Source organism: Mesocricetus auratus, unplaced genomic scaffold, assembly GCF_017639785.1.
Source record: "Mesocricetus auratus isolate SY011 unplaced genomic scaffold, BCM_Maur_2.0 Super-Scaffold_6723, whole genome shotgun sequence".
NCBI lineage: Eukaryota > Metazoa > Chordata > Mammalia > Rodentia > Cricetidae > Mesocricetus > Mesocricetus auratus.
Genome location: NW_024429183.1, coordinates 6,771,748 through 6,796,883, shown reverse-complemented (window position 1 = coordinate 6,796,883; position 25,136 = coordinate 6,771,748). Strand labels below are relative to the sequence as shown.

The window sequence follows — 25,136 nt, the reverse complement described above, 5'->3', positions numbered from 1 at the left end:
ATCCCACAATGAACAAGTTCTCTGCCAATTATGTTCTGAAGCCACCACTGCCTGAAACACAGCCAGCTCCCCTTGAAAAATAGCCAAATGAATGATTGAAGGAGTATGTGGTGGGTCAGGAAGCTGTATCTCTTCCAAGGGAAATTACTCTATTGTTGAGAAAGGAGATTTTTTGTTGTTGTTGAGAAATGGGCTTTTTTGGAAGTGCAAAGTCAGAACTTTATCCTAGGATGGAAGGTTACAAGCCTGGGACAGGGAGAACCACTGCTCCTGATTTATCGTCCCCAAGGCCAAGGTCAGTTATTGATTCTGTTCTGTTTGCTCATCTGCCTGAGAAAAGCTCTCAAGGCCCTTTGAGAGTTTCGCTGGGAAGAGGGGACTAACCAGGGGTGTCTTAGACCAGGGTTCAGCATAACTGTTTCCATAAATCTTTATTTGCCAAAAACCAACACTGGCAGTTTGGCCCCTTGGTTAGAGACTGCAGACTTTTGTCCCAGAAGTCTAATGTACGGTCACTTTCTGAAGCCTTCCCATGAGCTAACTGAATGTTTTGTTTCCCTTTGAAATCTCAGGAACCCGCGCCTAGCTAAAGAATGCAGTTTGGAGCTGGGAATGTCTCTCCTTTGTTAGAGTGCCTGCCTGGCTTGTGCTTGCCCTGGGTTCTGTCCCAGGACAACATCAACTAGCTTGGTAGCACATGCCTGGAGGTAGCAGTGGGATGATTTGAAGTGCGAAGTCATTCTCAGAAATTTACCAGTTTCAAGGCCAGTCCAGGCTATGTGAGGTTCTCTCTCTAAAAAGAGTAATACAGCCTGCCTGACCCCCAAGGGCACACCCCTGGCTAAAGGGTTATGCTGAATTATCAGGAAGAAAGGATGGAAGGGAAGGAGTAAGACTGGTCAGGGGACTAGGAAGGGTGTCTCTTGTCTGGTTAGTTTGGGATGGCTGATAAATCCCAGTAGGGGATAAGTTCTGGGGAGTTCCCAAGGCCCAGGACACCTCATAGACATTCTCTGCAGGCCCACTCAGCCTTGCTGGACCACTGAGTGGTCAGGCTCCTGTCTCCACACACCCATTCCGGGGACCCATTACCTGGGCCAGACAGATGTCTTGGCAATGAAGGCAAAGTCTCTTCATCATCCTCTCTCTTCAAGACCAGTGCAAAGAAAGCAGCGAAGCCCAGGACCTGGAAACCACCCTGTGTGAGCCTGAGCCTGCAGGTGGTTCCCAAGGCCTGAGAGATAGGTGATAAGCAGTCAGGTGGGGACCAGCCATCCCCACAGAGGGAGGTCATTATGAGGAGGGACGGCTGCCATCCATCGGAAAGGCTGACACATCTCTAAAGTTCCCAGAATTTCCCACTTGCTGCCCAGATCATCTCTCCCTTCTAACTCTGAAGAATTACTGCCTCCACCTCACCCCATCCCTGGACCCCTGCATCAGCTGAGACAGCCTGCAACTTCTGTGTCAGCCATGCCCAAGCAAAAGAGATCCTGTGGTTTGGTTAGGAACACTCAGAACACACCCTGCTCTGACTAGTCTTCTAGCCTTAGCTGGTGGAATTGTCACAGAAGCTTTGGAATCTTATCCAAAAGATCGTTCAGGACTGGGGGTGTAGCTCAGTTGGCAGAGTGCTTGCCAGGCATGCCTGGAACCCTGACTTGACCTTCCACATTCTACATCAACAGAGCAGGATAGCACACACCTGGAATCCCAGCATTAGGGAGCTGGAGGTAGGAAAATCAGAATTTTTAGGCCAGCCTCAGCTAAATAGTTTGTGACCACCTTGGGCCACTCGACCTTATCTATAAACAAATACATACACACAATTCAGGATAGAATGAGAGTCAAAAGGGCAGATGGGGGAAGGGATTTGAAATGTCCTATAAGAGTAAAGATTCTGGTAGTTGGTTATGATAGTAGTGCATATCTGTAGTTTTAACACTTGGGTAGCCGAGGCAGGAGGATTGCCATCAATTCAAAGTGAGCCTGGACTACATACTGAGTGCCAGGCTGGCTACATGGGAAGACCTTGTCTCAAAACCATGTAACCAAACATTATAGAGTCCCTTAATGGTCATTTTCCTCTGGTCCCCTGATGACTGCCAACTGCAGGACTCCTTCCACAGGTGGATCTGTCCCTGATCCCTGCTAGTTCTTAGTATCCAAGTCTAATATGCTTCCAGATAACTTTACATCTCAGGAATAGGAGCAAGTTTCTGAAGGGAACAGTCTTTTACATTGCTATCCTCTCTCAGAATCGGGAGTATCTGAGGACTGAGATATACACACTCGTATGGGCTATGGAGAGAGGGATGTTTGCCATCTTCTTGGTGAAAAAGATGGGTGTGGGATCCAGGACCTTGCCAGGAAAGCTCTCTACTTCTGAGCTACACCCCCCTCTTTATGATTTCTAACCCACGCTCCTCAGGGTGATGGTGATTATGAAGGGCTAGCTCCTTAGCACAACACCATACAAGTCCTTTGGGCTGTTATACTATCTCCATTATTATCCCTGCTCTGGGGCCAGCACAGAGGTAGCATCTCATGTGTTTGTTAAAAGAATAAAAGAAACAATAGCTATGCTTGAAAAAGAGCTGATCGCAAGAGGGTAGAGGTAGATAGAAAGGACATGGGCGGCCACTTTGGGGGCGGGATCTGACCTTCAGGGGCTGGGTGATGAACACACTCTCCACAAAGGACACCGCCATGGAGATGAGCCACCTGAGAGATCTGGCCCTTCCATAGTACAGGCCATACAGCATAGTGAAGAAGGCTGCCACACCACTGGTGGCTGCCACCAGGAGCCAGCCCACTAGGACACACCACCAGGGCAGGCCACGAGCGGACTTGCTGGCCCGAGGAGTGCTGCAAAAGAGGATAGAATGACACTGTCAGGGTGGCACCCGAAGATGCACATTCAAATCCCATCTGTCCTCATCCTCCGAATGACCTTGGGCTAGTTGCTTAACCTCCGACCATCTGTTTCTCTGTAATTTGTACCTGCCTGAAAGCTGTTCTCTAGTCTGTCATTTGTCCAGCTCTGGCTAGGGGCAGTGCCGAACAGCAAGCCTAGAAGGCTGCTTCTATGTTATTAAAAAAGTTTTGTACAAAGGCTGAGTATCTTCCAGGAAGCAGTCCTGTCCCCTTAACCTCTGCTGACTTTGAGGGGACTCAAAGGAGTCCTGAGTCCCTTCTGCCTTCATGGTTTGGGTGGACATTTTTCCAAGACTGGTCAAGGTGCCCCAGCCGGTAGCCCCCGGCAGGAGAGGGCAGGTGTCCATTCAGCACCCAGGGAAGTAGATTACCTGGCATATGCTCTTGCTGGGGTGCCAGGCTGTCCCCAGAGGTGGCCCTTCAGGACACGCAGCTGCTTGAGGGCCTGGGCATGACTATGGCAGTGCAGGAAGCCTTGGGGCTCCGCCCGCCGCAGCTCCCTCTCCAGATGCTCCAGTTGAAGGTAGAGACCCTGCCTGTAGATGCTGTCCTTCCAAAGCCCACTTGCTGCCAGCTTGGGCCTGGGGGGCCATGTGTTCTCTGGGAGACAAAGGGGAAAGTGACCAGGTAGTGGTGAGTGACAGCCAACTACAATAAAAACAGCAATAGTGGCAGTTTTAAGCTTACCTGCTGCATGCCAGGTGTAGGAAACCGGAGGCACAGAAGCTGGGCTCAAAAAGCCAGCTAGGGTATTTTAGCTTTTTATGAAGGACAGTTTGAAAAAGTCCTTACTTACAAAGAGAAGAGCACACTTGCCCTGCTGCAACAATGACTATAAGTGACCATTAAATTAATTTATTTACCTATTCCCTCTCTCTCTCTCTCTCTCTCTCTCTCTCTCTCTCTCTTGCTCTCTCTCTCTCTCCCTCCCTCCGTCTCTCCCTCCTCTCTTCTTTTCTGTTCTTTCTCTCTTTCTCTGAACGACTTACAGGAGTATGTTCTCTCCTTGTAATAGTTTGAATGTAATTGACCCCCCCATAATTTCATAGGAAGTGGCACTGTTAGGAGGTGTGGTTTTGTTGGAGTAGGTATGGCCTTGTTAGAGGAAGTGTGTCACTGTGGGGGTGGACTTTGAGGTCTCTTTTGCTCAAGCTTCCTTCAGGGTGACTGTCAGTTAACTTCCTGTTTTCTTCAAAATGTAGGACTCTCAGCTATTTCTCAAGCATCATACCTGCCTGCATGCTGCCATGCCCCTCCCATAAGGATAATGGACTGAGCCTCCTCTGAAACTGTAAGTGAGCCCCCTCAATAAAATGTTTTCCTTATAAGAGTTGCCATGGTCATGGTGTTTCTTCACAGCAATAAAAACTCTAACTAAGACACTCCTCCACCATGTGGGTACTGGGGATTGAACTCAGGTTGTCAGCCTTGATAGCAAGCCTCTTTACCCACTGAGCCATCTTACTGGCTCCCCATCTGTAGTCTTTTCCCTCTATGTGGTTAGACTTAATTAAAGTCCAGTTTTGTCCAGTGCTAAAGGTCTAGTAAGTCCCAGTATTCTGTTTTCACGTTTTAAAAAATTATTTTTATTAGTTTTTACTCATATGTATGAGTGTGCATTTGCCATATGTGTGTGGATGATACAGAGGCCAGAAGATGGTTGTGGCTCCCTTGGAACTAGAGTTACAAGCAGCTGTGACATTGGTCCTGGGAACAGGATTTTTGTCCAAGAGCAGCAGATACTCTTAGCTACTGAGCAATCTTACTAGCCTTTTTCTCACTTTAAAAAAATAATGAAACCAGTCAAATGACCCAACTGAGGTGGTGCTTGCATGCCTGTAATAACAATTTCAGGTCAGTCTGATCTATGTAGTGAGACCTGTCTCACAAAACAAAAACCATGTCAAACATCTAGAAGAGAGCAGAGGTGGAGCAGTGTGACCTGTCTCCAGGCTGCTAAGTGGCTCTCCACATGGGTATACTGTTTGAGATGCCCAGGCTGGCCTGAAACTCGGCATCCTCCTGCATCAGCCTCCTGAGTTCTGGAGTTACAGGCTTATAGCACCATGCCAGGCTACTTGGCGGCTCAGACCATTTCATTAAATTTCTGCCCAAGATAAAGGTTTCAAAAGGCTGCACTGATGCTGGGTCATGGTGGCACGTATACCTTTAATTCCAATACTTGGGAAGCAGAGGCATGCGGATCCCCAGGTTCAAGGCCAGTCTGGCTAGCCAAGACTACAAAAAGAAACCCTGTTTCAAAAAACAACAAAACAAAACATATAAACAAAAAACAAACCAAAAAGGGGGTGGCTGCACCATTAACTTAAAAAATATATAAATAAAAAGCTACAACAACATTAGAGATTTTAAGATGCTTAACAACAATCCCATCAAATATCCAACAAATGGACATTTCCCCTTATTATATTAGGATCTGGTCTCCTCTTCTTTCTCCTCTTTTATTATTTTGGTTTTTCACAACAGGGTTTCTCTGTGAAGCCCTGCCTGTTCTGGAACTCACTTTGTAGACCAGGCTGTCCTGGAACTCGCAGAGATCTGCCTGCCTCTGCCTCCCAAGTGCTGGGATTACAGGCATGAGCCACCATGCCTAGCTCCTTCTCTTTTAAAGATGTTTAAACATTCATTATTTATCTAATGTGTATTGTGCCATGATGGCACACATATGAAATCAGAGCATAATGTGGGATTTGGTTCTCTTCTTCCACTATGTGGGCTCCAGGGGTCAGACCTAAACTGTTAGGCTGGGTGCCAAATGCCTCCACCTTCTGAGACATCTCGAGGTTCCCGCCCTTTCCATTCTTTCCTTCTTTCTTTTTCTTCTCTTTCCTCCTCCTTTTCCTCTTCTTTCTTCATAGGACTTTGCTTCAAATTGGTAATCCTTCAGCTTTAGCCTCCCGAGTGTTGGGATTATAGGCATGTACAAAAATGTCTCACTTTCATGAATCTGTCCGTCTGTCTATCTGTCTATCATCTGTACTGGGTGATTTTGTGTGTCAACTTGACACAAGCTAGAGTTATCAGAGAGAATGGAGCCCCAGTTGAGGAAATGCCTCCTTGAGATCTAGATGTAAGCACTTTCTCATTTAGTGATCAGTGGGGGAGGACCAGTCCATGGTGGGTGGTGCCATCCCTGTGGTCCTGGGTTCTATAAGAAAGCACACTGAGTAAGCCATGCCCTGTGCATGAGTTCCAACCCCAGGTTCTTGCCCGGCTTGAGTCCTGTCCTGACTTCCTTTGGTGATGAACAGCAATGTGGACGTGTGAGCCAAATAAACCCTTTCCTACCCAACTTGCTTGTTGGTCATGGTGTTTCATCACAGCAATAGAAACCCTAAGTGTGACACTATATTGATCTACCTGATGTGTGCTCCTGCATTGGGGCACTCACGAGCCAAGAGGATGTGGAAACTAGAGAACACTTGTGAGAACTGATTCCCTCCTCTCACTGGGTCCAGGGACTGAACTCGGGTCCTCAGGAGTGGAGGCAAGCATCTTTACCCACTGCCCCCTCCCCGTTACTGTTTTCTACAGTTGGCTGATTGAAGTTTCAGCTTCTCAGTATTTCTCTCGGTGCTGGGGATAGAACCCAGGGATGCTCTCCCATCAAGCTCTGCCTCTATTTCCAGCTCCTCTGAAAGTGTTTTGTTTTTTGTTTTGTTTTGTTTTTCGAGACAGGGTTTCTCTGTATTGTTTTGGAGCCTGTCCTGGAACTCGCTCGGTAGACCAGGCTTGGTCTAGAACTCACAGAGATCCACCTGCCTCTGCCTCCCAAGTGCTGGGATCAAAGGCGTACGCCACCACTGCCCGGCTCTGAAAGTGTTTTTTATTGCTGTTATTTTATCTTTGAGCCAGTGCTTCATGTATCCTAGGCTGGCCTCAAGCTCTTGATGTTGCCAAGAATGACCTTGCCCCCTCCTTCCTGATCCTCCTGTCCACCCCTGAATGCTAAATGCTAGGATTTCAGGCATTCACTGCCATACCAGCCTAAAAAATGTTTAACTATCTCTTTTTGTTGTTTGTTTTAAATCATAGAAGTAACATATTTATAATAGGAAACAAAACAAGGCTCAGGGAGATGGCTCAGGGGACACAGACGCTTTCTGCCAAGCTTGATGACCTGAGTTTGCTCCCCGAGACCCACATGGTGGAGAAACCAATCATACAAGCTGTCCTCTGACCTCATAGCATGATTACCACAGACAGTAATAAATGAAATCATTCTCTAAAGGAGTGAAGCTGTGTCAGTGCATACCTGCCACCCCCAGCATTTGGGAGATGGACATAAGGTCCTGATTTCCCAGGAGTGCCGCCTGGTTCCAGAAGACCACTTCCTTTGGCATGGGACCGGGAAGGACTTACCTTTCAGTTGTCCAGACCCATGTATGGAGGTGAAAGGGTCCTCTCTCTCTTTGGCTTCCTCCAAGAACCCCTGTCCTGTTGTGCTCTCTGGACAGATGAGGTCTTCCATTAAGGCCAGGAGGTAGTTAATGTCCATCAGGTTCATAGAGTCCCAGCCTGAGGCTGGGGGCGGCACCTTCAGAGCTTTAAACAGTGATCTGAAGAGACTCTGTACACCCTGCAAGAAAGCCCAGTGAGGTGTGGGAACATGAGCTGCAGGCCAGGGTGTGTGGCATAGAGGATAAGAGCATTTGCACTGAGCGGCATGTTCCATGTTTGTACTATAGCTCTGTCCTGTGAAGCATGATCTGCAACTACTAACATTTCTCTTCTAGGGCCTGAGTGGACTCGTTCCAGGCTGCATTGCTCAAATGACTGCACACAGCAAGTGTTCTGTAAAAGATTATCAAGTATGTGAGTGCAGGGAAAACGTGTCTCTTTTATGAGCTTCTAGCCTGTAGTGGTGGTGGTGGGGTGTCCTGCAATACAGCACTATCCTTAGAACTACACTGACGCCATCTTGAGTTCTTCTGGGCCTGCTTACAAAAGAATGTAACAGTTGGCCTGTTGACTATTAACCTTCCCTACTAGGAGGAGGAGCAGGCAGGGGCACCGGGCTCTCCATTCCCAACCAACCTCATGCAATTCCAGCATAACTACATGTGGTCCTGGGGGCTGGGGGAGATGACAGGGGTTAGAGGATATTGGCAAGGAAGAAGGGGAGGGGTCTCCATCTACACAGTCATAAAGAAGTCATTGTTACTGCTGTGTATTGCCCTTCCAAAGTGGCTCCTATCTGTAACCCCTCACCAGTGTAAATAAGCCCAATGAACTAATGGCTTTCCGCAGCTGAATTTTGATGGCCTTATACCTTGGTTTGTCATTGGAGCCCAGGAGGAGGGTGGATATTGCTTATGTCTCCCCGGGGGAAGGAATTTTAGCAGCACAGTTTCCAGTAGGATGGTATATCTTGCACACAATAGATGCTCAAAAAGTATGCATGTATAAACATGTATCATGACATATGTGGTATGCGTGTCAGTCCGCATGTTTTGTATGTAATATGTATATCAGTCTGCATGTTTTCAGCTGGTGAATCCTGGAAACTGAGCCTGCCGGCAATCCAGGCTGCCAGGCCCCATGCACCAGCCCACACTCCTCTGCTGCCAGCTTAGAGAGTCCCTCCATTCACACACAAGCTGGGGCTGAGGACATGCCTTGGTCACCATTTCAGCTGTGTGAAGTCCCTCATCCATGGGATGCAGTGAGGGAGTCAGGTTGGGGTTTCCCTGCTCCTGTCTCCCATCCTTCTCTGGTGGGAGCCGAGGCCGGGTGTTCCGAAAGATCTGGACAATCAGGAGGTTGATAGGAAACACAAGGATGGAGCTCTCCAGCCCAATCATCACCTCCTGCCAAGTGAACTCAATTTTGCCTGGGGAAAATGGATCGAAGGAGAGGTCAAATGGAAACAGATGCCCAAAGTCTAGTCCCCTCCACCCTCGCAGCAGAAGGCAGCTACACGGTGACAGACCAACCAAGTACAACTCCTGGGAGGTCACCTGTAAGTCTTTAGATGTCTGCCTAGCTCCTAAGAGGCCCTTAGCTTACCCAGGGTTGCGGGTCAAGTCAGATAGTCCACACTAACAAGGCAGCTTACCAAGAGCCTGGGCCATGCGGCTCAGCTTACTTTTTAAGAGGGCCAGAGGCTACGGTCAGCTGTGCAGGTACATGGCCAACCATATCTATTTGATCCCAGTGAAGACTAAATCAAGGGGCTGATGAGAACAGCTCAGTCTGTAAAGTGCTTAGCATGTAAGCATGGGGACCTGTACCCCAGGATCCCAAACCAGGAGTGGTGGCACCTGCTTGTAATCACAGTGCTGAGAAGAGGAACAGTCAAATCCCTGAGGCATAGTAGCCAGCCAGTGTAGCCCAACTGGCAAGCTAAGGTCCCTGTCTTCATTAATGAGGTGACTGGCTCCCGAGGAACAACACTAAGGCTGAACTCTGATTTCCACATGCACTGAGTCAAGTCAGGCATGGGGGTTCACATCTGTCCATGGGTAGCGAGTGACTTTGATGCTAGCTTAGTCCACAGTGTAATACCTTGTCTCAGAATATCAAAATGATCAAACAAAAACTTAAGAACCCCCTCTAGATTGCAGAGGTCTTGCTAAGGCAATGAGATGGTGCCCACCACCAGCCCCAGACATCATAAGCAATGCTGAGATTTACCCAGGTCCATCTTCTGTTCAGCTGGGTCCTTAGGGACACCCCAGAACATGATGCTGGTCAGCATGGTGCAGAGAAGCAGAGAGAAGCAACAGGACACCCTCTGCACGCGGGTGAAGCTGCTCCAACGAGAGTTACAGAAGACCGAATACCAGATGTGTCCATCCTGGAAGCCCGTGGAAGTTTTGGTGAAAAACAGGTGGCTGTGAACAGGCCAGAAGAGAGAGATGGGCACTTAGGGAGACAGGAATGCAGAGAGACTGGTCTCCTAAGAACAAAAGGTGACTCACCTGTAAGATTTAGCATGTTTGGGGGCCAGCAAGATGGTTTAGTGGGCAAGAGCCCTTACTACATCAGATCTATGAGGCATGTTTTTAAAAAAACTGGATTAAATTGTTACTGCTGAGGGGCCCAGCCCCCAACAGGTCAGAGAAATGGAGATGTATCGTAGGTGAACTGCTGGACAGATGGACACGGGAACTTTATCTGAGGGCGAAGCTTAATTGGTTTTATTTTTCTCTCTGCTGCTTGTTCTTACTCTGTTCTTTTTCTGTTCTGTTCTTCTAACCCTGCTGTTTTCTTCTTCTTCCTCTCGGTTGTTCTCCATCTGTGTCTTTCCTGGTGTTATCCTTTTATGTCTTCCTGATGGTTCCCTCCCATTTCTTTTCTGACTTTTCCCTGCTACATCTTTCCTTCTCTTAGCTATTATTTTTTATCCCTTTTATACTTTTTTTTGTTTTTTCAAGACAGGGTTTCTCTGTAGGCTTTGGAGCCTTTCCTGGAACTCAGTCTGTAGACCAGGCTGGTATTGAATCACAGAGATCCACCTGCCTTTGCCTCCCAAGTGCTGGGATTAAAGTGCTACCACCTCACGGCCCTTTTATACTTCTTAATACAAATATTTTCTACACAAGAAAAGATTACCTCATAACCACGAGTTACATATTTTTCCAAAAACAAAGTAAAATCTTTACGTAGGAAGACATCACATTAAGATCACAAGTTACATATTTTCCTTAGAAACCACAAATAGTTAAAGACCTTTCTTGGTATTAATTTTTCTCATCATAACATCTTCCCCAAAAGAAATGATTCTTTTATAATCAGTTAACAAATTTTTAAGCAACCTAAGTAGATTTCAGCCAGTTCCTTTTTGTCCTGGCAGGAAGCTGTTAGCGGTTTCAGTGTAGCAGATTTTGGTTTTCTACTCTAGAGAAACTTTAAAGAAATAGTCAGTTCACTATCTATTTTCCTTTACACACAATAGGGTCATTTAATTTCCTTTCACAGCTTTGTTTTTTCAAGGTGCATACCGGAGCCTGTGATTAACTCTGTAAGTTACATGACCAAGGAACTCAGGCCTAACCTTGGGTGTAGGGACATAACTGCTTTCTTTGATCATCAGCCTGTTTTTCCACAGGCAGAATTCATGGGTCTATAATGCATAAAACTTCCTTGCTATTATTTTCCATCCTCTGCAAATCTAACAAAGGAGAGGGTGACTTTTCATCTATATGGGCTTCGTTGTATCTCTTACTGGAGCGATTGGCAGAGTAACCTAAATCACGTCCCTAATCGTCTTTACTAACTGTCCTAACCACCATATCTTAGGCTAACTCAGAAAGTCTAGTTAAACCATAGATCTAACTAATCACTGCTCTTATAAAAATCACCTTCATTATGATCCTCAAGTCCCAGTGAGGAACAATCACACTCTACTAGACACAGTGGGATCCCTTCACATAGTAATCACACCATGCCAAACACAGCAGGACCACGGCAGCAGCAAACAGAAGGAAACACAGCAGAAGCGAGGGGCATTCTGGAGACAACCCTCCTCCCCACCCTGGGGCTCTGCCTCTCCAGGGTTTAGCTTTGCTGTTTGGTGAACTGAACTCCATAAGTTCCATTGCTGCCTGCAGCTCCTTTGACGTGACCACAGACAGTTTGTAACCCCTGGCATTCCTAAGACATCATGGGAGGTGCAGACAGGAGAAGCTCTCAAGCAAGCAGGGGAGATCCTGTAGTAGAAACAATGTCAGGCTGGAGAGATGGCTCAGGGGCTAAGAGCACCATGCCATGTTTAAGAGAACCAGAGTTCGGTTCCCAGCACCCACATGGCGGCAGCTAACAGCCATTTGTAACTCAAGTTCCAAAGGATCAGACACCTTTTCCTGGCCTCCACAGACACTGTATGCACCAGGTGCACAGATACACATACAGAAAAAACACACACATAAAATCTGGAAAAAGAAGGAAAGAACCAATTCTCAGAAAGTTGTCCTCTGACCTCTACACAGATGCCATGCCATGGACAGACACACACGTGCATCACACACATTTGCACATTAGCACATTGTGATTTACTTTTGAGACAGAGTCTTCCACTTTCTGAGTGCTGGAGTTACAGACATGTGTCACCACACTCAGTTTATATGGTTGGTGCTGGGGGTGGAACCCAGGCCTTTTGTTCATGCTAAGCGAGCATTCTCCCAACTGAGCACGTGTGAAAAGAGAGCTGCCTTGTGGTCCTAGCCTGCTGAAGGGTCCAGAAATAGGAATACAGAAACGAAGGGTCCAGGAATATAGAAATATAAAATTGTAAGCCCAAACACATTTTGAAGAAGAAGAAAAAATGCTGGCAGTCACTGTTAGCCTTTAACCACCACTTTCTGCCTTAAGAGCAGACATCCTGGCAGCCACTGTGTACAGAGGTAAAATTAACAATGGTCTCCAGGCTCTCAGCTTCCCAGTAGGCAGATATGGCAGACAAAGGTTGGCTTCTATCTACTGTCTCTATGGGGCCCTCTGTGTTGTATTCCCTTAATTTTTAACTATCCTCCTCTGCCTTGCATTCTTTCAGGGACAGCGGAAAAGTAGCTGTATCAGTCACAGGCTTTCGTTAACATCCTAAGTTAACATCCTAACATCCTAGAGCCAAAAGTCGTAAAACTTAAAATGTAAGTCTGACCTCATGGTTGTAAAAACTCTTTGACCCACACTGGGTGCTTAATTTTACCATAAGAGGAGGCCCCAAAACAGCCCCCATTGCCACAGTTTCAGGAACTTGACCTTCGGCTGTGGTCTCAGCTATAGCTGATACACCGTTTTGTGCCCTGCAGTGATTTTCGTCACTTTTCCTAGAATAAAGCTTGCCTTTGGTGGCCTGTTACCCATCATTGCATGACCCCAGACCCAACACCTCCCATCCCCCCCCAGCACTGTGACCTTAGGCAAGTGACTCATTCTTCATACCTCAGTTTCCTTGACTTTACGATAATGATAGAATTTCCCTTGTTGGATGTTTGGAAGGATTTAAAGTCATAGTCGTTACTGATTTGAGACAGGGTCTCATGAGCTCGGGCTGGCCTCACACTCTCTATACCTGATCTGTACCACTGTGCCAGCAAAATCATCTCTGTAAAGCGTTGAGACAGCACTAATGTATAGTGTGGTTCATGGTATTTTTGCTGTAATTTGAATTTGATAAAATAGCTATAACATTATTAGTTTAGGACCCACTATCTACGCCCCTGTCTGTGTTAGCCTCTTGGGTACCCAGTCTCTAATTCAGAATTTGTCCCTTTTGAAGGTCCCAATGCGGGGTGGGGGGAGTCACTAGAATAAATGCCCTGGAAGCAGACCTACTTCCCATTGATGAGAGTGAGTGAATTCGACATCCATTCTGTGTGCTGTTGCAAAGCCATTTGGAGCACTGTGTATGATGGAATATGCCTGTAATCCTAGAATTTGGGGAGGTAGACAAGAAGATCAAGAACTCAACATTATCCTTGGCTTATTACCTGGGCTATATGAGACCTTTTCTCAAACAAAAATAAGGAAATTTATTCAGCCTAACATATTCTCCCCAAAGGGCGACCATGATACATTTATTATATACTAACGACAAAAGGCAATGTATATTCAGTAATACCATAGATGTAAAGTAAGTGTCTTAGGACATAGCTTTGGTAAAGTATGTGCTGTATGAGGACCTGGGTTTGAGTCCTATTTGTTGTGTGATATTTTTATTTCATCCAGAAAATTAGGCTTGCTTTGAGTCAGAGGGTGGAGCTAGCCACTAGCTGACCAAAATTAACTAACCATAGAGGTTTGGAGGAGTGTGGACAGATAGGAGACAGGAAGTAGTAAGGCGAGGAAGGAACAGAAGAGGTAGGAAGTCACTCTTGACTGCTCCCCTGCTTCTCTGATCTTGCAGGTTCCTGCCCTGACATCTGACTCTCGATTTTTTTATTGGTAAATAGTAGTTAGATAAATCTTTTACCCATCATATGTAATAAGCCAGGCGTGGTGATGCATGCTATAACCTGGAGCCAGAGATGGACTGAAAGACTTCTGGGACTCGCTGGCTGGCCAGCCTAGTCAAAAGGGCAAGTTTCAGGCCAGTGAGAGACTCAGCTCCAAAAACAAAGTGGATAGCTACTGAGGAATGACCTCTGTCCCCTGTATGACACCCCCCAACCCCACACAAGTAAAATAACAACGTATGTGTGTGTGTGAATGTACATATTGATGTCTGTTCATATATGTTTGCAGACCAATGTGAAAACAAGCACATCAGGGAACGGAGACACGAATAAACTGGAAGGAAGTATGGGCTGAGGACCATTTGCAGTAAAACACAGAAAAGGGCTGCAAGGGCCAGCGACTGAATCCACATTTATCCTGCTTTGGGCTTCTGTTGCTGTCATAGAATACCAGGGGGAGGAAAGGCTTTATTTCACATGACAGCTTGCAGTCCGGGCAGGAGCTGGAGGCAGGAGCCTGGAGGAGAGACTGAAGCAGGCAGTGGAGGAGGGCTGCCTATCCGCTTCCCTAGGAGGAGGGCAATACCATGGTGCAGACATGCCGGCTCGCTCAACCTTCTTTCTTACAGTGCTCCCAGGGGTGGCACCGCCCACAGTGAGCTTGACCCTCCCACATCAATCATCAGTCAAGAAAATATGCCACAGGCTTGCCCACAGGCCAATCTGGTGGGGGACATTTTTCTAAACTGAGGTCCCCTCTTCCTAAGTGACTCTAGTTTGTGTCACACTGACATAAAACCAGCCATCGTACCATTCAAACCACTGTGGCTAGTAACAGAGAAAATCTCCTGTGAATTCATCGGGTAATACAGGTGACTGTTTCCATGACCACACCACCTGGGACATACTTCTGGCTCGTAGGATGAATGTCCTGCTAGTGCCCACATCCCAACAGGACATTTGGGCCATCAGTGTCACATACTCTAACATGCCCAGGCTGCCGGTTGAAATGTGCTTTCATTAGTGTGCCTGGGCTGTGAGGCCATTTTCCTAAGATTAAAAAGACAGGGAGGCATATTTACTGAAGAAAAGACAGAAGAGAAATACCTAAACTGCTTTCTGTCCTGCTCTGTGGCCACGGGAAACACCTTGTCGAGGATGCAGTCTCCAACATCGATGGACAGCCATGAGTTGCAGAGGAAATACCATTTCCGGTCCACCACAGGGTCATAGACCAGCACCCGGCTCACATACCTGGAGAAGGGAGATGCGGCTCTGAGGGTCAGGTGTGTGTGGAGGGGGAGGTGGGACTCCCTGGGACAGGGCTGAGGCCTTCAGAAAATGAGCCCCAAGTACCTGGAAAAGGCACATGTAAGCTCTTCCCTTGGTGTCTGGGCGACACCTGGCCTCCTGTGGGGAGGTCAGCTAACAGAGAGCCACCTCAGCTTTAAAGGCAGCTGCTTGTCTGCAGAGAAGCATCAGGGTGTGGGGAAACATTTGAAAACTCTGAACCCCTTACTCAGGACACCCAGCCATCAGCAAGAGAAGCCAGGTGGGAGAGTGTGCTCCGGCGAGCTGCTTCCGGAGCCTCAGACGGGAAGAGGCCACCTTGCTTGAATCGAGAGATGTAGGCCAGCAGCAGCTTTTCTGTAAGTGTGTAGCCAACAGGAACAGCCATGGTGGCAAAGCTGCTCTTCCCAGGTTCTCACCGTGTAGCCAGCACTCTGGTTTCCATAAGCGCAGCTCCACTGGGAATGCCAAGGCCACCTATGTCCGGGCAATGGCTTTCCTGACATCCAGTGATTCAGGACCTGCAGATTTTGGCCCAACTTGGGACAGCTTCAGGGATCCACAAGAGTTGTCTGGACTGCCACTGGCTTGCAGCACATTTGACTCCTCCTCTGCCCATCCCAGGCCTGGCCTCCCTCCCCAGGAGCCGCCACTAGGATTCCTTTAATAGACACCAGACATGCTCATTTTCCTCTCAGAGTCTGCTTCCTGGAAACTTGGTGAGTTAGACAGCGGTAAGCAGGGAGTGGTGGCCTATGCCTCTGACCCCAGCTCTTTTAGGCTGAGATAAGTGAGTGCCAAAAGTGCAAGGCTAGCCCAGGCTACAGAGTGAAACCCTCTGTCAAAACATCTAAAACTTAAGCAATGTAAGGTCCTCCCCACCCCACCGCTTTTTGTTTTGAGACAGGGTCTTAGTCGGGTGTTGGTGGCACACGTCTTTAATCCCAGCACTCGGGAGGCAGAGGCAGGTGGATCTCTGTGAGTTCAAGACCAGCCTGGTCTACAAGAGACAGGGTCTTGTGTAGCCCAGGTTTGTCTTGAATTGCCTGAGGAGCCAAGGATGACCTTGAACTCCTATCATCCTGCTTTGTAAGTAATGGGATTATTGGTATATAATACCCAGTGTCTCTCTCCCTCTTTTTTTTTAATAAACAATAGTATTTTTATGTAGCCCTGGTTATCCTAGAATTCACTATGTAGACCAGGCTAGCCTTGAACTCACAGAGGTCCAGCTGCCTCTGCCTCCCAAGTGCTGAGATTAAAGACATTACTACCACAAAAATGCATGCCCAGCATTTTTGTGATGAAGTTTCATGCTCTAGCCCAGGCTGGCATGGAGCTCACTGTGTATCCCCAGGTGATCACAGAATCTGTAGCACTCTTTGCTTGCCTCATCTTCCCAAACATTAGGATTGCATATGTGTATACTATGCCTGATAATGCTGTTTTTCTAAAGGGACTGTCTGCTGATAGCTGGTCACACTGATACTACTTGTCTGAGTCACTAGTTTTGGTTTCAGGAAGAATGGACAGAACCATGTTCTGAACTTATAACTGTGTGTGACCTTGGACAAATCTTGAGTTGGAGCTGCAGAAAGGTTGGGGGGCGCCCCTATGCTGGACACTGGAGGCTGGACTTTGGCCCTCTTCCCTTCTGGTACAGTTTGTATGGACCATGAGCCAGGGGCCTCTCTCTGAACCTGGTTGCCTCACTTGTGCCATGGAGAGCCATTCTGTGTGTTTGTAGCAGCCCATGAAAGTCAGGAAATGGGTTCCTCATCCCAGCCTGGTCATTTTCCCTCTCCCAACTCACCATGATGGCCGATCTCCAGAATTGTCATGCCACAGTCTGAGGCTCTGCAGTTCTCCCAGGGGGAACAGAGTGGAAAGCAAAAAGACATCCACCCCTCCTCGCTCAAAAACTGCAGCATCAGGATCTGCCAGGTGGTGGGGCTCGCTCTCTCCATCTGAGCCATATAGAGTGAGAGTCACCTAGAACCCAGAGACAGAGGCTGGGAGTGTAACTCAGTCAGCACAGTGCCTGTCAGCACTGCACAAAACTATGCATGCAGACAGACACATGCATGCACACTCATACACATGTGCAACACACACACACAATGCATAATGTAATTTTTTTAACTAAAGACAATTCATGTCTCTCAAATACAAAAATGAAACAAGAAGGGTACACAGCAACACAAATTCATGGAGTCAAAGACACTCTACAATAACAGAACCAGCTTTGTACTGAGAGAGACACACCATCAACTCACTGGTAGGTACCTTTGAAGATGTGGCTGCCCCTCGTCGGTGTCCTGTGTAGACTGTCACCAGGTAGTGATACTGGGCAAAGGGCTCATTGTCCTCTAGCACTATGACTTTTACCTAGACAGAAGGACAGTGTTAAGGGCACCCTATTTAGTGAGCTCACCCACCAGCCAGCCACTAAGAATGAGTTGGGCATCAATGCCAATAAACATGCAAAAACAAAATTATATTCATTATTATCTGATCCAGTGAGAACTATCCTTTATGGGAAGTAGGGCTTCAAGAAAAATAGTAGCAAAAGCAAGGAAGCACAAAGCGCTTTTGTTTTAAGTGTGACCCGATGGCATGAAGTTGGAAATGAGCTTGGCATTAAACAGGGAATGTTCAGTGTTTGGTGTGCTGAGCCAACTGTTTATACAGCCAGACTTGTTTCCCAGGGAGCTCAGAAGAAATGAAATGCTCAAACGCTTTAGTTTAAGCATCAACTGGCCAGAGTCAGTTGGGGGCTGGGGTGAACGCTGGGATGCACTGTCCTGTGAAAGGCTCACATGGGCTGCTGAGGCTCTGCTTTCAAGGATGTAGAGTCACCTCTGTCAAAGGCACACTCTTGTGGCTGCTGACAGGCAATAACCCATCTGTGAGGTGTCTGTATGTGAGTAAGACCTGGGCATCTCAGCCCGGATCCGTCCAGATCTCCAAGGACTAATGGGCCATAACCATCCTGCCAGCTCCTCAGGGGCTCACCCTAAAGGTTCCCCTTAGAAAATACCCCAGCCTTAACTCCATTATAGAGCATGCTTGCCTTTTGGGAGCCAACCTGAAGCATTTAAGATTATGTATGTGTGTGTGTGTGTGTGTGTGTGTGTGTGTGTGTGTGTGTCTTTTTTTGAGATAGGGTCTCACTAGGTAGCCTTGGCTGGCTTGGAATTCTCTATGTAGGCCAGTCTGGCCTTGAATTCATAGAGATCCACATGTCTCAGCCTCCTGAGTGCTGAGATTAGATGTGTGTGTGTGTCATACCCAGCTTTTACATTTTAAAATTAGTTATGAGTATATGTTGGGGGGTTGTACCATGGCCACAGTGTCCAAGGAGGCCAGAATAGTGCAACAGATCCTCTGGAATTGGGTTATAAGTGGCTGTGAGCTGCTTGATATGGGTTCTGGGAATGGATCTTGAACTTGGTTCCTCTGCAGTGCATGCTTTTTTAGTTATTTGTTTTGTGTGTGTGTGTGTGTGTTGTCTGCTTGCATGTATGTATGTGCATGCATGTGTGCCTGGTGCCCTTGAAGGGCTTTGAATCCCCTGGAAGTGGAGTTATTAGAGTTAGAGATTGTTGTGAAACACCATGCGGGTTCTCAGAACTGAACCCATGTCCTCTGCAGTAGCAGCAAGAGCTCTTAACCACTGAACCATCTCCCAAACCCCATTTTTTTTTTTTTTGGTTTTTCGAGACAGGGTTTCTCTGTATCGTTTTGGAGGCTGTCCTGGAACTCACTCTGTAGACCAGGCCGGCCTCGAACTCACAGAGATCCGCCTGCCTCTGCCTCCCGAGTGCTGGGATTAAAGGCGTGCGCCACCAACGCCCGGCTCCCAAACCCCATTTTTATTGTTTAATTTTTGTTGCTAATTTTTTAGACAGGGTCATATTTTGTATTCCTGGTTGGCCTCAACTTACTGTGTAGACCAGACTGACCTTGAACTCAGATTCTCCTGCCTCTACCTCCAAGTGCTGGATTAAAGACTTGATCCACTATACTAGGCCCAGTGGTGTGTGCTCTTAACTACTGAGTTATGTTTCCAGCCCCAACCCTATAGGTAAGTATCAAAGGAATAAAAGAGCAGTATGAATAATGAATGCCATTTTATAATTCTGTGTTGACATCCCTAGGAGTGCTGCTAGGGAGGAGAGAGTGAGAGATGGACATGTCCAAGCTCTGCCACACTGCGCCCTTGCATTCACCTACGCATTCCCTCAGACGGTCATGAACACTTCCTGAAAGCCTGTGTTCCACATGACTTTACTAATTGTTGTTGCAAACAATTCCTTGCATAGTTTTTCTTGTTTTTTGTTTTTTGTTTTGGTCCATGTATTCCCTGAGCCCTATCTGGGTTGAAATTCCAGCTCCTCTCTAATAGTGTCAGGCCAATTAACTGACCTCTTAGTCCCTAGTCGCTTTCTCTTTAAGATGGTGGGTGGAATGAAATTCAGTGTATGCTCGGTGAACTTGAGGTCCCCAAACCAAAGAAAGGACTAGAATCAATCGAGGAAATTCATCCTGCAATGCCAGCACTGTAGTGAGTGATCTTACTAGGTACCTGTGGCGCTGACCACACCCGTTTGGCTGTGACCACAGGTGCATAGTAAGATCTCTCCATACACAGCACTCAGGAGGCTGAGGCAGGGGATTGCTATGAGTTTGAGGATGCCCTAGGATACATAGTGACTTTGAGGCCAGCCTGGGCTACATGGATTTTCGCACATCCCACAAACAAACAAATGGGAGGGCTGTCCTCATAATCTGTGTACCCATTGTCCAGATCCTTAGAGGTGACTTCTGTGCACACTACATAAGGCAGATTTTGCATATGGGAAGCCCTGGCCAGGCCACACAGTCTATGAGGACAATGCGATTTATGGGGGGATGTCAGGTCACATTGTGTGTTTGAGGCCGGAGACGACATAACCAGGATTGGTCAAGTGGGCTACTCCCAATCAAGCCCAGGACACCAAAGCTCAGGTGAGCTTCTGGTTAGCAAAATCTGCTAGGTGTCATCTCGGGGACAAGTAAGCACCATCTGCGGACATCAACAGAACAAACAGAAACCAAGTCAGGTCTCTGTCCTCTGCTTCTTTCAACCCAAGTCCTCTCAGTGTATCTACCATGGGGAACTGGCCCAGTTGATAAATCACCATAGGAACATGAGAACCTGAGTTTGATTGATATAAAAAGCCAGGCGTGGTGACACACACTTGTAATCATAGCACTGGAGGAGGGACTCCCTAGGGCTCACTGATCAGTCAGTCTGGCCTGCTTGGTGTCTCAAAAACTAAGGAGGACTTTTCTGACAAATGACACATGATAGTAATCTCTGGCCTTCAGGCACACATACTACATTTGCAGGCACCTCACATAGACACCTACACACACAGGTTCACAATACATATACTTACAAACAAAACTAATAAACCATAACTATTACTTCAATTGCTGTTCTGAATTCTCAGTCCTTTTAGCAAAAGGGTGGCCTTGTGACCTCCCATCCCAGCACAGGCACCTTCCACCGAGGGCCACTGTGTACATAAACAGGATGCTGCCTGGCATTTAGGGAGTACTCGGTTGACAATCAATAGCACAATCTTCCTGATAGTTTGATGAGAAGGGATACTTTGCAAATACTAGGCTGAAGGGACAGCTTACCTGAGATGACCCCAGGGGTTAACAACTGACCTTTCCACAGACCCCTGACCTCTGTCCTCTACAGCCCCTGTTCCTCCCATTTCCAGGAACCCCGCACCTCACCTTGCCCCGATCCTGTATGTCCTTTCTCCTGGCCCAGATCACCACCAACACGTAGACCATGCAGAGGCAGCCCACTGTGGTAACCACCACAGGGTTGTCCTCGAAGGTGGCAAAGAGCTCTGCTGTCTGGTGGACGTCAATGGCATTGGGCATCACCAGGAATGTGCTTCCAAAGAAGGTGAGGTGGTTGCAAAGGCATTGTGTCTGGGAGCTGGTGGTTCGTGGCCCCACCTGTAAACCCCAATGAGACCATGTTTGGAAATGCACCTGCTTCAGCCCAATGGAGAAGAATGATGAACACCCCAGTGTGGACACCACTCCATCAGCCTTTCAGACCCACAGAGTTGGCCAACCTCTGGTTGAAATTACAAAGTTTTAGGGCTGGGTCTGCGACTCAGTTGGTAGAGAGCTTGCCTAGCATGCATGAAGCCCTGGGTTTAATCAGCATCACATACACTGCAAATGGTATTGAGCACCTGAAATCCCGGTATCAGAAGGTGCACATAGGAGGATCAGGAGTTCAAGGTCATCCCCTGTTACATATTCAAGCTAGTCTGGGCTACATGAGACTCTGGCTGACTGGCTATCGAGGCCAGGGGCATCAAATCCTGCATCTGGAGTGACAGGTGTGTCTGAGGCAGTTGGTGTGAGTGCTGGGAACTGAACTTGGCTTCTCTGTAAAAGAGGCGAGGGTCAGAGTTCAGAGCCCAGAACCCACGTGGATGCAGAAAGGTAGGCCTGTTAACCTGCTAGTCAATCCAGCCTCACAAGGTGGAGACAGAGCCCCAGATGAAGCTGGTAACTGAGACTAGCCGTGTCATCCAGCAGAGGATTTGACTGAGGCATCCTGCCTCATTGAATAAGGTGGGAAAATGGAGGATGATTCCTAATATCAACTTCTGGCCTTTGTATACATGTGCATACATGTGCATGTGCACTCACCCACATTCAAAAATGCATGCACGCGCACAATCACACACTTGAAGATGAGAATTCATTTTAAGATTCAGAGAATATTATTTCCTTTTCATTGTTCTGGGGATTGAACCCTGGACCATTTGGTGAGTGATGCAGCTTAACTCAGCTCCATCTTTCATTCCAGATGGTGAAGATAAACCCAACAGAAAAGAGTGACTTCATGAAAGTTCTCTGATGAAGCACTTGGTAAGACAGCCTCCTGCTGCCCAGTTCTGACTCCCTCCTGTTTAATGAGGCACCTGCCAAGACTCCTACATACAGGCCGGACACCAGCTGCTCAGTCTGAATTTCAGGTAGGTAGAGTGGATAAGAATTAGAATTAATAATGCCATTCTGAGGCTGAAAAATGGCTCAGCAGTTTAAGAGCACTGACTGCTCTTCCAATGAATCGGGGTTCAAATCCCAGCACCCACATGGCAGCTCACAACTGTCTGTAACTTTCAGACAGTTACACCCTCACGCAGTCATGCATGTAGGCAAAACACTGAAGCACATAAAATAATAAAAATAAATTATTCCTCTCTGAATCTCAGCAGTTGGGGAAGCTATGTTGTCATGGTGATTGCATGGCCACAGGCAGACTTGGCTTTGAGGCACAGGCCCTCCACATGATGTGTGTGAGATTTGGGGGCATTCCATCAAGTTTCATTGCCTCTGAAGCAGAGACTACCGCTCTGCTCTCCTGGGGCTATCTGAAGCACTGATAAGATATTGCAGGGAAAGGTGAACACAGACACAGCTGAGGTCATTTTCTGGGAAGTGATACCCTGGCCTGCTGTGCCCCACCCGGGGAGGGCAGCCTTCTGAATCAGTCCTATTCTTATTCAGTGGTCAGTTTTCCCAGCACTCCTGGCTCCTGGGATGGCCTCACAGGGCAGGCTGGACACCTCATTGCTGAACAGGATGAAGTGGGGAGAGTGCACCGGAGTTTACAGCAGGAACTCTGACCCAGTCAGGGCCGTGGGCTTCACTGAGGGCAAGGAGGACAGACATTCTGAGCACAGAAATGACATATGCAGAACACATGGAGAAGCATGAGATATTGCACCAGAGGCTCCAAAGGGGACCCTACAAGAGTAGACACACCCTACCAAGCCCCCCAGTTTACTTCTCTTCCTTACCTGGCACCCAGCATTATCCCAGGTCTCCTGGTTTTCATCCCAGAATACACAATGTGACAGGAAGGCAGTAATGCCAACTGTGAGGTTCCTGCCAGAGGTAGACTCCAGGTCATCCTTGGGGACCACCCTCAAATAGTAGATTCCTTCTCCAGAGGGCAGGTCCTCCGGGCCCAGGATCCATGTGGGTAGCTCACCTGCAGGAAACAAGGCTCTTGTCTCATTGAAATTAGAGGACATCAAGGTGACATGGTTAGGATGTAGACCTCAAAGTCTCTCCATCATCCCAGGAGTACCCTTGCCCGGTTTGGGTTTGCAGGGGCATAGAAGGACATGAAGGGTTCACAACTGTTTTTTATTGACTGTGTGATATCAGACTAGTTATTGAACTTCTATGTTCTTTTTTATTTGTTTTGTAGTTTTGACGCAGGGTCTTAGGTAGCCCAGGCTAGCCTCAAACTTGCTATGAAGTGAAGACTGGCTCTACTGACTCTACTGGTCCTCCTGCCTCAGCCTCTCAAGTGCTGGGATTGCTCTGCACCTGGATTGACCCCCTCTGCTCATATCTGAAATGTGGAGATTTCTACAGCTGGTTCCAGAAGGTTCTTTATGGATTTATCTACATCTCCATGGCATGTACTAAATGTTTATCTAATGAGGGTAAATAACACCAATTCCATCAGCCCATGAAGGGTTCTTTGCTTTTTAGTTGAATAATTTTGTGTGTGTGTGAGTGTGTGTGTGTGAGTGTGTGTGTGTGTGGGTGTGGGTGTGGGTGTGTGCATACACATGTGTGCATGTGTGAGACCAGGGGCTGGCACTGTGTATCTTCCTCAGTGCTTCTCTACCCTAGTTTATTTTAAAAATTTTTTATTATTTTTAACTGTGTGTATGGGGCAGGGTGGGGTGGGGTATATGAATGTGAGTGTGTGTGCCCATAGATGTCAGAGGTATGGATCCTCCTGGAGCTAGAATTACAGGGGGATAGTGAGCCACCCAGCATGAATGATGGGACCTCTGTAAATGCCATCTCTCCTGCTCCATGATTTTTGTTGTTGGTTTGGGGGTTTTTGTTTTGTTTTGGTTTTTGCTGTTTGTGGGTTTTTTGTTGTGGTGGTGTTTTTTTATTGTTTGTTTTGTTTTGAGATAAGGTCTTTCACTAAAACCTGCAGCAAGACTGGCAGTCAATGAACCCCAGGGACTTCTCGTCTCTGATCCTCTCCCCTCCCAGGACTGGTATCACAGGCATAGGTTATGACATCAAGCTTTTTATGTGGTTTCTTAGGATTGAACTCTGGCCCTTATATTTTAAGGACTGAGCCACCTCTCTGGCTTTGTTCTTTGAAGATATATATATGTTGACATCTTAGTTTGAAGTTGGTCACACCCAGGAAGCTGCTCAAGAAACAGCGTAGGAAGTTGACTACCTGTGGCAGCCACAGGAGGCAGGTGTGTTTGGGCATCATAGCTGGTCTCATTGGGATGGTAGCCATAACCCAGGCTAAGTGTGAGTGGGACTCCAGGTCCCCAGTGCAGCTGGATCCCCAGAGCTGCCTCCCCTGCAGTCACATTCACCCATAGAGCTTCTGGCGTGGCCAGGCTCAGCATCGTTGGCTTGCTGTGTTCTGAAATCCGGGGCAGCAGGATCTGTTTTCAGAAACAAAGAATTACAGCCAGTCACAGGGGCAGGACAAGCGATGTGCATCTAAAGCCCTCTGGTGTCCTGGGGCTAATGTGGACAGGGAGAGCTCTGCAGCAGGTTCTGGCAGGGGTGGGGGGCTTGTCTTACCATCCTTCCCAGTTCTACAGGCTACCCATCTGTTCCTCCCATCACTCCAACCTCTCTCTCTGTCATCAGTAGCAGTCAACACCCACTTCTACTTCCCTCTTCTGAGGCCCCTTGTGACTCCATTGGGCCCCTGAGCAATCCAGACATTGGGCCCCTGAGCAATTCAGACCCAACGGCCCATCTCTAGGTCCTTAACTGCATCGTATCTGCCTGGTACATTCGCAGGTGCTGCAGATGAGGATGGAGGCTTCCCTGCAAACTGTTAACTGGTCATTGAGAGAAAACAGTAGATGACTTGTAGGGGAAAAG

General features: G+C 47.6%; 1 protein-coding gene across 2 annotated transcripts in view; it reads right to left on the bottom strand.

Annotated features, from left to right (window-relative positions):
• The window catches only part of Pkd1l2 (polycystin 1 like 2), an 82,761-nt gene that overhangs the window by 19,338 nt on the left and 38,287 nt on the right, over positions 1-25,136 (bottom strand). For both annotated transcript variants that reach the window (XM_040736303.1, XM_005073069.4), the window contains 12 exons: positions 24,466-24,685; positions 23,042-23,235; positions 20,943-21,173; positions 17,436-17,537; positions 16,963-17,141; positions 14,967-15,113; positions 9,595-9,794; positions 8,586-8,791; positions 7,321-7,537; positions 3,309-3,537; positions 2,664-2,868; positions 1,093-1,186 (listed from right to left, as the gene is read on the bottom strand). In XM_040736303.1, coding sequence (XP_040592237.1) covers positions 1,093-1,186; positions 2,664-2,868; positions 3,309-3,537; positions 7,321-7,537; positions 8,586-8,791; positions 9,595-9,794; positions 14,967-15,113; positions 16,963-17,141; positions 17,436-17,537; positions 20,943-21,173; positions 23,042-23,235; positions 24,466-24,685 — 2,224 coding nt within the window. The remainder of the gene's footprint in view (positions 1-1,092; positions 1,187-2,663; positions 2,869-3,308; positions 3,538-7,320; positions 7,538-8,585; positions 8,792-9,594; positions 9,795-14,966; positions 15,114-16,962; positions 17,142-17,435; positions 17,538-20,942; positions 21,174-23,041; positions 23,236-24,465; positions 24,686-25,136) is intronic.